The sequence below is a fragment of the Lissotriton vulgaris genome, chromosome 7, assembly GCF_964263255.1.
Source record: "Lissotriton vulgaris chromosome 7, aLisVul1.2, whole genome shotgun sequence".
NCBI classification, from domain to species: Eukaryota; Metazoa; Chordata; class Amphibia; order Caudata; family Salamandridae; genus Lissotriton; species Lissotriton vulgaris.
Window position 1 is genome coordinate 206,263,690 of NC_141695.1, and position 13,007 is coordinate 206,276,696.

General features: G+C 42.8%; 1 protein-coding gene across 2 annotated transcripts in view; it reads left to right on the top strand.

Annotated features, from left to right (window-relative positions):
• LOC147701202 (B-cell receptor CD22-like) overlaps positions 1–13,007 on the top strand; it is a 479,604-nt gene that overhangs the window by 389,228 nt on the left and 77,369 nt on the right. For both annotated transcript variants that reach the window (XM_086929956.1, XM_086929955.1), the window contains exon 5: positions 3,232–3,498. In XM_086929956.1, coding sequence (XP_086786082.1) covers positions 3,232–3,498 — 267 coding nt within the window. The remainder of the gene's footprint in view (positions 1–3,231; positions 3,499–13,007) is intronic.

The following is a 13,007-nucleotide window of genomic DNA, read 5'->3' on the forward strand; positions in this document are numbered from 1 at the left end:
AAGAATTCGAGTCTTTGAAACAAGAGATGAGCAAAGCCATTCCCCTCAAAGGATTTGACCCGGACGCGGAGTCCATACTGACGACAGACGCAAATGACCGTGGTCTGGGAGCAGTGCTAATGCAGCGGTCGGAGAGAGGAGAGATATCCACAGTTAGCTTTGCCTCAAGGTCCCTGGCGCCCAATGAAGAGAAGTTTAGCGTCATCGAGAAGGAGATGCTGGCCGTAATATGGGCGATGGAGAGATTTAAGCAGTATCTATGGGGTGCAAAATTCTTGGTGAGAACAGAGCACAAGCCCTTAGGCAAGGTGCTGACGTCCTATGGGCATGCGCACGCTACCCCAAGGATTGCCAAAAAGACACTGCGTCTGCTGGACTTTGTATATGAAGTTGAACATATACCAGGACCGCAGAACAAAGTAGCCGATTTTTTAAGTCGGGCGGCAGCCATGGAGGAAGCAGACGAGCAAGTGCGCCCAAAGTGGGAAGGATACGTAGTGGCCACCATTCAGGACATGGAAAGGGTGATCAGCGCACAAGACTGGGAAGAAGCCTACAAGGCAGATGAGGATATGGAAGCGATCAAGGGATATGTGATCCACGGATGGCCGGAAAAGAGACACCTAAAGGAGGCACTAAGACGGTACTGGGAGGTGAGAGATGAATTGTCACTGGCAGAGAATCCCATGTTTCTTCTAAGAGGCGACAAAGTAGTTCCACCGGAAGGCATAATCGAACACTTCCAAGTGGAACGACATGTGAGAGCATGCGAGTCGTGTGCCAAAGCCGACAAATCCCAGAGCGTGTTGAGACCCGCTTTAGGAAAGTTCCCAGTGCCAGAAAGACCATAGGAAAGGGTGTCTGTTGATATCCTGGGACCCATCCTCAACAAGGAAGGAGTGCAGAAGTATGCCATCGTCATGGTTGACAGGTATTCCAAGTGGCCTGAGGTGGAAATAAAGGAGAAGGTGGATACCGAGGCGGTGGTAGACTTTCTACGCAACGTCTTCATCAGGGAAGGGATTCCTAAAGTCATCACTTGCGACAATGGACTACAGTTTGTGTCTGCGAAGTGGGAAGCGTTCACATCCAGGAATGGCATTGTGGTAAATCACACCCCCACTTATCACCCATCGGGGAACGGACAAGTTGAACGCTTCAACCGAGTGATAATGGGCACCATCCAAGCTGCCATTAATGATGGTCTGGACTGGGAAAGAGAATTACTGAAGATGTTATGGGCCTACCGCATCACCCCGGGCAGCACTGGGTACAGTCCCTTCATGGTACTGAGGGGAAGGGATGCCTTCACGAAGGACAACATGGCGTGGAAGAAAATGGTTGTGCAAAGTAAATGGTCACCTGCGGTGGTCAGAAAGAACCTGGAAAGAGCACAGGAGGTGTAGACTGAACATTTTAATAAGAGACACAATGTGCAAGGAGTGGAGCTGGAGAAGGGCGACTGGGTTAGAGTGAAGTCAGCAATCCTAAAAAGGAAAGGGGAGAACAAGTTTTCACCACCCTTACGAGTAGTAGAGCCTTATGCCCGGTCGGCCTTACTCAGTGATGGTAAAGTGTGGTCGCAGGACAGAATGGCAAAATGCAGCAAGATCCTGAAGTGGGGAGAAGAGACGGAGGAAGATACAGAGGATGTAGAAGATGGAGAAGGAGGAAGTAGCGGAATGAACAGGGGGAACGTAGAAAAAGGTGTGCAGCAAGTAGGAGAGAGTAATATGGAAAGGAATGGAGGAGATGGAGCGGAAGAAGGAGCGAAAGGCTGGAGCAAGGAAAGATCGGACAAGAATGTGTTGAAAAGTGCCACGGAGGAAGCAAGTGGGAGGAGTGACAGAGAGATACAGAGTGGCGAAGAAGGAGATGGAGTGAAGAAGACAAGAGCGGGAAGAATAGTAAAGGTTCCAATAAAGTTCAAGGACTTTGATATGGACTACAAGTAAGGACTAGATTTTCTGTTCTGTCATTGCATAAAAGGGGGGAGATATGTGGTGACGGTCTAGCGTCCCGCACACCGGAAACGGAAGGGCGGGCCGGAAGCGGAAGCGGAAGGCGGCCATTTTAGGTAGTTGGCGCCGACCGCGGGAAGGATCAGAAGCTGTTCCCGGCGCTCCGGTGAATAAAGAAAGTTACCTACAGTAACGGATGTATGTCAGTACAACGCAATCTTTTAGATCGCGGTACTTGACATCGCAGGTTTTACAACGCAAGTCGTTACAACGACATGCGTTGTAGGGCGCGGATTTCGGAATTTTTTAATTTTATATTCCAACACCAGTCCCCGTAACAGTAGGGAAGGTGTTGGACTATAAAATTAAAACATTCCTTATCCCACAGCGCCATCCAGCGCAAGTCGTAGTAACGACTTGCGTTGTAACAGCTGCGGGGAAAAGGTCGTGCGGTGTTTTGGGGGCTTCCACAGGAATCCATCCAATTTTCTAAAAAAGACATTTGTGTGAAGAAAGCATTCCCTATTTTGTGAACTGGGGTGAGTGCTTCAAGGGGACAATAACAAAGTATAAAGATATTTCAAATAAAACAGCACACAACATAAAAATAGAGAAGTAAAATAAAAGGTGAAAGATAGAAACGAAAGTGAGTTTAGAAACAAAGTCAAAAGAGAAAACGAAACTAAAAAGTGAAAGACAAGAAAAGAAATTGAGAGCAGACACTGATGGACTGAAAGAGAAGGAGAAAGGAAGGCAGACAAGCAGGCATATGGAGCATGTTGACACCGAGAGATAGAAAGTAGACACATCGAGAGAGTGAGACACAGCAAGTGACAGCGAGGGTTATTGTTTGTGAAACAACGTGTTGTTATGATGAGAGGAGAAAGAGAGAGAAACTTAAAAATATATGGGAGTGGGAGAATGGAAAGAAGAAAACAGTAAAAGGGAAGCCTCGGAATCTATAATGAAGTTTCCTCGGTGGAGGGTCTCCTTGAAGAGAGAGGATGAGGAAGGTGCCCTTTGAATGTGGATCACAAATGTGTGAGAGGTGCACGGAGTCCTCTATGAGCACTCACTCCTGGTGACATTATAAGGTCTAGATTACTCCAGGCGCAGCAGAGCAAGGGCCTCCTTTTCAGCCCTCGCAGTAGAAGGCTTCATTCCTGGTTCTAAGTGTTGTAACCTTTACACAGATCGCAATTACTGTCGCCCATTACAGGTAGGACTGATGATTTTTAGTGTTTTAATGCTGTATATTTTTGTTACACAGATGCCCCCAAGAACACCACCGCTGCTGAATTTTTTAATCGTAAAACTATTAAAGAAGGGGACACTGTGACATTATCGTGTTCTAGTAGAGGAAATCCCGAAGCGAAGACCTATCACTGGTTCGAGGGTCCACAGAAGAACACCGCTCTGGACGACTGGTCACGGCTCACCCTGAAGAACATCAGCTGGGACAGCGGGCCCTACATCTGCACCGCGACCAATGACGTGGGGACGGGAGAGTCACCACCACTGCATCTAAACATTCAATGTGAGTTACACAAACACTAAACACAACACTCGGGATAGGTCTGTTCAAATGGTTTGTTGTAGTAGTGACAAATAATGAGTCGTTGAGTACAAAACTTCCACGGATTGCATCTTGTTTAAGATCTAACTATAAACTTTGGAATCTTAAAGTCAATTTTATTTTCATACCGTCACCTTTTAGTATCGCATACTGTTTCCAAAGTTTGATCTTGCAAATCCAGTTGACTACTCTCTGTTAATTTTCTGCTCACTGAATTGAAAAAAACCTCTAGCAATCTCAGCTACCATGTTTTCTTTCTTTTTTTTTTTTTTAAACATGGATGTAGGTATTCTTGCAATACTGTGATTGGACTTGTATAATTTTAGGCATGGGATTTTTCGACTTCTCCCTAAGAGACAACTGAGTCTCTGACTGAACAGCCCCTGAACAGATATTTGAGAGCTGAAATTCCCCAAACCTTAAAAAGGTCGGCTCACACAATCATGGGATATGAACAATGGGTGTTTTGGGGTGCCTTTAAAGAAGAAATAGATCTTGAACTTGAGCCGCTCTATACATTTGTTGTTGACTAATGCACAGAAGTATTGCTCATTGCAAATTACACAGCTGTACATTAACAAAATACTACATTTTGATTGGCTTCTAGATTTCAATAATAAAATAGAACGTTCTCCTGGCTCTCAGAATGTGCTTGCACTGGGACACATAGAGCTGGAGAAGACAGATTTAGAATCATTTACCGCTCAAAAGGCTGAATATTTATGCATGAAAATGTTTCTAATCTCTTCAATATATGCTTTGTCCCCACAAATATGATTTTATATTACTTTGTCTTCGATATTTAATTTGCTCGGAGTCTGAACATTGTTTTGTCCCTGAGTTTTCATTGTGTTTGAAAATAGCAGGTTTTGTTTCTGTTGATTTGCGTGATTTATTTTTAAAATATGTTTTCATTAGCTCGCTTTTAAAACAGTCCTTTAAAAGGCATGCAGAGCAATATTTATATAGACAATATATTTTGTTTTTTACTTTTTTATTGTTTCCTCGCAATACAAATTATTTTGACACCAGTGCACATTCATGAAGGGAGAAAATTAAATATCCAAACAGCAAGTCCTTTTGCAGTATCACTCTACCCATTGGAACACAAATATATTGATTTTAATAATGATATGTGTCTGTAAATAGCTTCCTAGACCCAAAAAATATCTAGTCACACACAATTAAATGGAATATTATTAAACCTTTAATGTGCCTCATAATGTTAGAATTAAAAAATTGGAGAGGTTTTATGCATCCAAGATTGGAAGCCTACGTCAACAGATACGGAAAGGAGTGTGGACTTAGGTAAAAATCTCCCTCTGTATAACTAACTGTAGCCTTTTAAAAAATGCCTTATGCCTCAAATGACTCCATACACATACTCAAATGAAATCCATACTTCCCATAACACGTTTTGTTCCGTCTGGTTTCATATCTGCAATGTTCACCTCATTGCTTCAGATTGCTCCACACGAAAGACTTTAAATTTAACATTTCACAATGGGAGAGGGGCAACACAATGGACAGAGTACTTTGAAGAAAATGTATTTTTATTGCACGCAAGCCGAGCTCACAATGGTAACCCCCTTCGGCTTCACTGTACACAATAACCAAGTGGTCTAACATTAACTCACTAACCCATATGCCCACCCCTAATATTTACCCACCCCATTCACCATTCACCTCTTGCTCTTCCATTCATCCAGAGCTTTCATCACTTTCATAATGTGCGTCCTGTTCCCCAGAACAATAAATGAAGGCAGCCTTGCTGGACTTATAGAAATCAGACACCTCCCTGTTCACCTCCTTCCTAGCCCTATCAGTGGATGTTATTTTCCTCATCCCCCATCCATACTGGTCTTGGTTCCACCAACAAAACCTTCGTCATTTTCAGTAATTTTATGCTTGACAGTCGCCCTAGATATTTTTCCCCAGGGGGAACAACAAATCCGGACTCTCAATTTCCAAAACATGGACAGTAGCTGACTTCATATCATTCCCCCCAAGGCCCTGCCAGACCACCTTCCAATTATTTGATGTCAGGCCCAACTGATTGCCATAACACTGCCTTGTCACAGGCTGGCCAGTGCAGTTCACAGTGGAGAGAAGAAAAATCCATACTTCTTGCTTTCTCCCCTCACCGAAATCCATACCAGTGGAAAAAAAGACCATATATCATCCCCTGCACATCCCCAGTCTTTCAGACTCACATACTCCCACATTTTCTTCAACCAATATCTTCTCAGATTTTTTTGCTTCTCTTCTTGCCACCCTTCTCCAAATACCTGTCACCTCTACCATGCCTAAGGAATGTGTCCCGAGATCTTTCTCTGCCACCCACCTAACCCTATGCACATACTCAAAATTCCCAAAACCTGGCTATCTGACACACATCCTCCATACAGAGACAGCCATACCACTAGTGTATGTAAATTGAATCAATCTAATTATAGCGTTGCAGCTCCCCAATGACAGAAAGTCTGTGTACCTTAAGGTATATATAGGATGTAGGTTTCCACAGTGCTTCAGACCAAAACATCCAACAGCAAATCCAACAGAGAACCATAAACCACATATAGCATAGCATTTAGCAGAGATTGCCTCACCAAATTATAACATTTGGAAAACATCAGTCCCTGAGGACACAACAAGCCTTTATTGTAGGTTTCCACATCTTATTCTACTGATTCAAAAAATACAACTTCATATATGGTCAATCACTTACATCAGATCATTAAAACAGTATATAATTTGTTCGCACAATGAGATGTGGATTCGTTTATCCAGTCACCACTTGTGGGTATCACTGCGGATCTCGAGTGTATACTTACCATGGCTACTGCTTACAAGCTAGCAATCCAACAATTTTTGTGATTTGTGACTCAGTGATCTTTAAAAACATGGCTAAATGTGCACATTGGGGGTGGCATATCCACTACTTGCTGAGAATGTTGGCTACATCTCTATTCAGTTTTGGACCAGTCTGTAGCAATCTCAAAGTATATTTGTGAAGGGACCAGTGAAGAAGAATTTTATATTGTGTGCTGAAAATGCCACTTTTTTAGAAAGTGGGCATTTTCTTGCTTAGCCATCCTGTGTGCCTCTGCTGGTTTGTGGATTGACTGTCTGGCTTTGGAGTGATGGGGGCGGGGATGTGCATTCACTGTATATAGCCGCTGGGGGGTTGAGGTGTGTCCTGCCAATCCTGTATGAGTCAGGGCTAGGCTGAATAGACCTGGGCTGCGTTTAGTGTAGAGGGAGGGAATTCCCTGAATGGGCCTGGTCTGCCTTACACAATGCTGTCTCTATCTCCTGCTGGGAAGCTGGACCAGAGAGGACAGAACTGGCTTTGACTGAGCACAGGTCCTCTCTGCTACCAGAGAACAAATTAATATGGTGTATAAATACTGGGGCCCAGACCCCAGAACTTTAGATTACTTCTCTACTCAAGAAGAACCTCTGCCAAGGAGAAAAGCTGGGAAAGCTCTAAGAGAAGTACTGCCCCTTTGCTGCCTGGGTTTGGCCTGCAGTGGCTGTTTCTGCCAAGGAGAGGACAAAGACTTTGATGTGTGCTGTGTCTGCTGCTTGAAGAATATATCAAAAGGGCTTGAAGGCGAGCTTGCTTCCTGTTCCAAAGTCTCAGGGCCACAAAGACTTTACCACCATCTCCCCTGAACTTCCTTGCTGGGAGTTCTGACCTGACAAGAGGTGCCTGTTGCTGAGTTTGGCCTCCAAACTTTGTTCCTGCTATTGGGAGCTGGAAAATGGCCACGCTATGATGGGCAGCGTGATGCACCTGTTCCCGACGCATCACCACAGTGCAGAAAGAATTTCCATGCATCGCCATCATGCTGTTGAAGAGACAGATGCACGCCTGCCCACAACCAGATAAATTGCTGCATGCCAAATCTCGTACACAGATCTCTAAAGTCTGATATCACCACACTGATTCAGATGCTGGCCCCGCTGTGTGGCTGCAAAACCAAAGCATTGGGGGACCACGGTTTGAGAGATCGATGCAGCGCCATTGCCGCCGCCGCCTTGAGAACCGATGCTGCCCCGATTCCCACACTTCACCCCGGGCGCCATGTCTACAACAACGCTGGGGCCGCAATACAAAACCGATGCATCACCTCCCGCATAGTAAAAAAACGACGCTTCTCCTCCCAGCTTAGTAAGGAATCAATGCATCACCTACTCTGCGTGGCAGTAAGGAACTGACGCATCACCTCCCCTGGAGTAAGGAACCGATGCATCACCTTCCCTGAGCATAAGGAACCAACTCATCACCTTCCCTGGGCATTGGGAACTGACGCATTGCCTTCTCTGCTCCTCTTTTTGTTTATGAGTTTTACGAATCCAAGGTACTTTGTGTGAAAGTGTTGCATCTCAAAGATGGTGACAGGCTAAGAGGCTCGGCCGTGAGCTCCTCACTCAACAGCCAAAGCAGAAACGTTTTGGGGGAAAAAGAGCGTAATGGAATGGGGATACTAAGATAAAGCTTTGCGTGACTAGAAACACAAACAAAACGGAAATCAAAATGCCACTGCCTCGAGGTAGAGAGGGGAGCCAGGATGCACGACTCTCAGCTCGGGATTCAGAGGCTCCAAGCTCCAAGACTGAGGGGCGGGGTGAGTCCGGGAGCAGAGTCCTTCTCTTCTGGGTCAAGGTAGGCAGCAGCAGGCGGCAGGGCGGTGGAGGCTGCATTTTCTGAGCTGAGCAGTGAAAGGACAACGCAAGGAAAGGTGGAGGCCAAAGGAGTTCAGCCTGGACGCACTATTCAGGTGTGCACTGATGCAGCCATAGCGCTCCAGAACAGCAGGAAAATTACTGCAAGATTGGCAGGTAAAGCGAAAGTGCTTGGACAGCCTGTTGCTTCAGATAGAGCTGGAGTCTCGGCAAAAGGGGCTAGAGTGGCAAACGGTAAAGGGAGTGCTAAACCAAAGGCATTAATGTCCCTTCAGGGGTTGACTGACACAAAGAGGTCATTAAGACAACAAAGGGAAGGCATAAATTACTCTTTAAGGAGTAGAAATACCCCATTAGAAGAGCAAGAGCAAGAGTTAGAACACCCTCCTGAGATAGCAAAGTTTTCCGTCATATCGCCCTTGATAGTCCGAAAAGTTACAAAAAAGAAGAAGAAACAGAATACAACTGGAAAACTGCAATACTCTGCATCTAGAGCAAGTCAGGCCAAACTAAAAACACTTGGCTTAACAAAACAAAAGATAACTCCTTCTCTAAAGTCCTTTTTTAAAGTGCAAAAAAATCAGAACGAGGAGAAATATTAAGCTAAGGCTCAGACCAATAAACAGAAGGAAATATACAATGAAGAGACACCAGGAAAAATGTCAAAACTAAGTACTAGTAACAGGTGCACTGCCTTAGAAACATCAGACCAACAAGAGATAGAAACAGAAGCCCTTTAACCCCACTAATATAGAAAAACCTGAGGATGGCACAATACCACAAAGGAGCAAGGACTGTCTGGAAAATATGATAACTACTATGATGGAGGAGATGAGATCCAATTTCGAGAAGTCAGAAAGAAACCAGACAAGAATCCAGGAAGCATGCGAGGAAATGGACTAAAAAATAACTAGTCTTATGGAGAGAGTAACGTCAGTGTAGTTGGAGGTAGAGGCATGAAACAAGAAAGTGGGAGAAAACAAAAAATAAATAGACCAACTCAAGGCCACAGACAAAGTTGTCTATGATAGATTGGAAGCAATGGAAAACCAAGCAAGAAGGAACAATGTAAGAATTTTAAATGTACCTGAAGGCCTAGAAGGTGAAGATATTAAAGCGTTCGTAGTCAAATTACGAGGTGACATAATACCATGGACAAAGTCCACAGACCTTTCAGAGGATATTCGGAGAGTTCATCAAGACCCATTTGGTAGGAATAATACCAGGAAGAACCTTAGGAAAATCCTCATAAACTTTAGGACTTATACCCTTAAAGAACGAATCTTGAGCGAGGGCCTGAAAGCAGGCTCATTCCCCCAAAATGACTGGTCTTATAGAATCAGATAGAATATATCCAAGACAACGCAAGATAGACAATGGCAGCTAGGCAAGTATATGCAGCAACTAAAGTCACTAGGAGCAACAGTTCAAATACGTTTTCCAGCAGTACTAAGAATAATGTGGCAAAATAAAATGCACAATATCAGAGACCCAAAGGAGGTAGAAAACTTTATAGAGCAAAAGTAGGATCAACATGGCATATCATGGAAAGCATATTAAAAAAGAGTGAGGAGTGAGGAGTGAGGAGCTCTAAGAGAGGCCAAGGAATGCCCCAAGAAGAGTTAGGGGAGACTTATTCAGGGAGGGGCACGAGGGATGGGGGACCACTAGAAAAATCAAATGTAAAAAATAAAAAGTGCCCAAGGTGGGTGGCAAAATGGGGAAAAAATATTTAAAAAACTATATGTCCAAAGGAAGCAATACGAGGTAGAACAAAAGCTACAATAAAAACCTGACGAGATCACAAATTAGAGATGGGAAAAAAGGGATAATAAATGTCTGTTAAAATAATGTCTTGGAATGTCAATGGCCTCAGATTGAAGAAAAGAAGGGCAAAGATACTGGAGTACCTGAAAATAGTGGACTGCGATATAATGATATTGCAAGAAACACATCTGTTAAAAGAAGAATGGGGAAAGTTTCTTAAAAATAAAAAGTGGATAGCTAGCTGGGTATGCACAAACCAACATTGTACCGGTCTTAATAAAGAAATCAATAGGAGCCCAGATTGAAGCATCAGAAGTAGAAAAGAAGGGTAGATGGGTAGTGGTGAAATTAAAAATATGAAACTATTTATATACAGTGGTTGGATATTATGGGCCCAACCAGGATGACCCAGAACCTCTTCAAAACTTTACTCTCAGCTTCTAACTGCACAAGCCCCGATAATAATGGGAGGGGATTTTAATATAATATTGAATTTAGGAAAAGATAGATTCCCACCCAAACATAATCCGAACTTACTGAGAATAAGGGAGTGGGTGAACCATTGTATTAAGGTTCTCGGTATTATGGATATCTGGCGGGAGAAAGGCAATAATTCCCAAAAAACACTTTGCATAACAAAAGGATGGGACATCACATCTTAATAGATAAGGGCCAATCAAAAGCAGCACGAAAAGTAGAGCATATACCAGCACACCTATTGGACCACTCAGCAGTGATCTTACATCTTAATTTTAGTAGTGCAGTACCCACACGCAGATGGACGGTAGACAGAGGAGCCTTCCTAGATGGAAGCGGCTTAGAAAAACTGGCAAATGAAGCTAAAGGTTTCTTTCAAATTAACAAAGAAGGGACCTTGAGGCAAATTGCATGGGAGGCATATAAAGCCGAAATTAGAGGTAAAATAATGAGCCTTGCGGCCTACAAAAATAAGACCAGAAGACATATGAGCCGAGAACTAGAGGAAGGAATAGCAGACTCAGAGTTTGAACTTAATAGAAATTTGAACCTCAAAGCAAAAACTAGATTCGAGGAAGAGAGGAACCCAAAATAAACGGAGCTGGTAAATTTGAAGCAATTGTAAAGGATAAATGGGGATGCAAGCAAAATATCACACTACGAGTACAGAGAGGGGAGCGGGAAGCTATTAGCGTGGAAGCTCACAACTGAGACAACACGTAACAGAATAGGGAAGATTCAGGTGGGAAATCAACAATACACTACTGAAGAAGAAGGCATCAGAAAATAATTTATAGCTTTCTTTATGAATTGTGTACAGAGGAAGAAGTACCTGCGGAAGAGAAAGTACAATCCATGCTGTAAAAAATAAAACTTCCAAAATTCTCTCAAGAACAAAGAGATGAGATCAAAAAGAAAATAACTAAGGAAGAAGTGTTAGGAGTGCTAAAGAAATGAAAGAAAAGTAAGGCGGCAGGACTAGACTCACTCCAAAATGATTTGTACAATCATCTATGTGAAGAACTAGCTACCCTTATGACGGAACTGTTTAATGATATATTTTCAACAGAGGGAACAGTGCCAGCCTCTTAGAATGAGGCAACAATCAACTTGATACTCAAGCCAGGGAAAGACCCAACGAGAACTGAATTTTACATGCCAATATCACTTTTAAATACCGAATACAAGGTCTATACACAAATTCTAGCTAAAAGGCTTGGGGAGATCGCAGGTCAGTGGTCCACTTAAATCAAAAAGGTTTTATTAAAGGACGGCACATACAAGCATTAACACATGAGTTCATCACAGCAATAGATATTGCAATCCATTATGATACACCACTGTCCGTTTTAACCCTAAATGCTGCCAAAGCATTTGACAGGGCAAGTTGGCCCTTTTTAACTGCCACTTTAGCGAAGTTCAACCTAGGTGAGACATTCCAAAATGCAATTAAACAAATATATAAAAACCTGATAGCAAAGGTACTATTAAACAGAGTATTAACCGATAGTAGAACAATAAGAAGAGAAACAAGGCAGGGGTGCCCCTTATCACCCTTGCTATTTGATTTATATATCAAACCATTGGCAGAAAAGATAAGGAAGGAGTCAGGAATTATCCCATTTAAACACCAGGGATGGGAGAAGAAAGTTGCACTTTTTGCTGATGACTTAATGATATTTATGAGTAATCTTGAAGCTTCTCTACCCAAAATAAAAGGAATACTAGAGGAGTATGGGGCAGTAACAGGATATCTAGCACATCAAACTGAAACTGAAATTTTACAGTGGAATAATCACTTGCAAGACCCTAGAATAAAGGAAAAAATAAGATACTTGGGCATCAACATTTTAGTAGATCTCAAGGAAATCCCAAACCAAAATTTTGAGAGAATACACAAACAAGTAAAGAAGTTGTTAAAAGTATGGGAAGGCCTTCCGCTATCATTTATTGGAAGATCCAACATAATAAAGATGACCTTACTCTCCAAATTCACCTACTTATTTAGTACCAATCCACTGGATTTTAACCACAACCAGATAAAACAGTTACATGGGGAACTAACCAGTTTTATCTGGGCTGCAAAAGGGGCCAGGATAGCCTGGACAAAAATAAGGGAAAAAAATACACGGAGGGATAGCCATCCCTGATATTCTTAACTATTACAGAGCATTCCAATTAAAAAATGTCAGGATATTACTAGGTCATTATGATCTGTACCCTGACCACTTAAAAGCGTTGCTTAACAAGGAAGGAAGACATTTCCTATATAAGTACGGTCACCCCAAGTACTTAAAAAAAATAAGGCTAAAAAGCTTAAAGGCGGCTTTGTCAATCTGGTATCAAATGAGAAAGATACTGAATATACCCTACTATAGCAGATATGCACCCATATGGGACTCCCCAGGAACACCAGAATGTCTAAAAGATAAATTAGCAAACGTCTTGAAAAAAAATAACATCAATAAATGGGGCGCGATAATGATTCAGAAGTCTGAAGTAGACTGGGTAATACTGAGTAAAAGAACTAATGG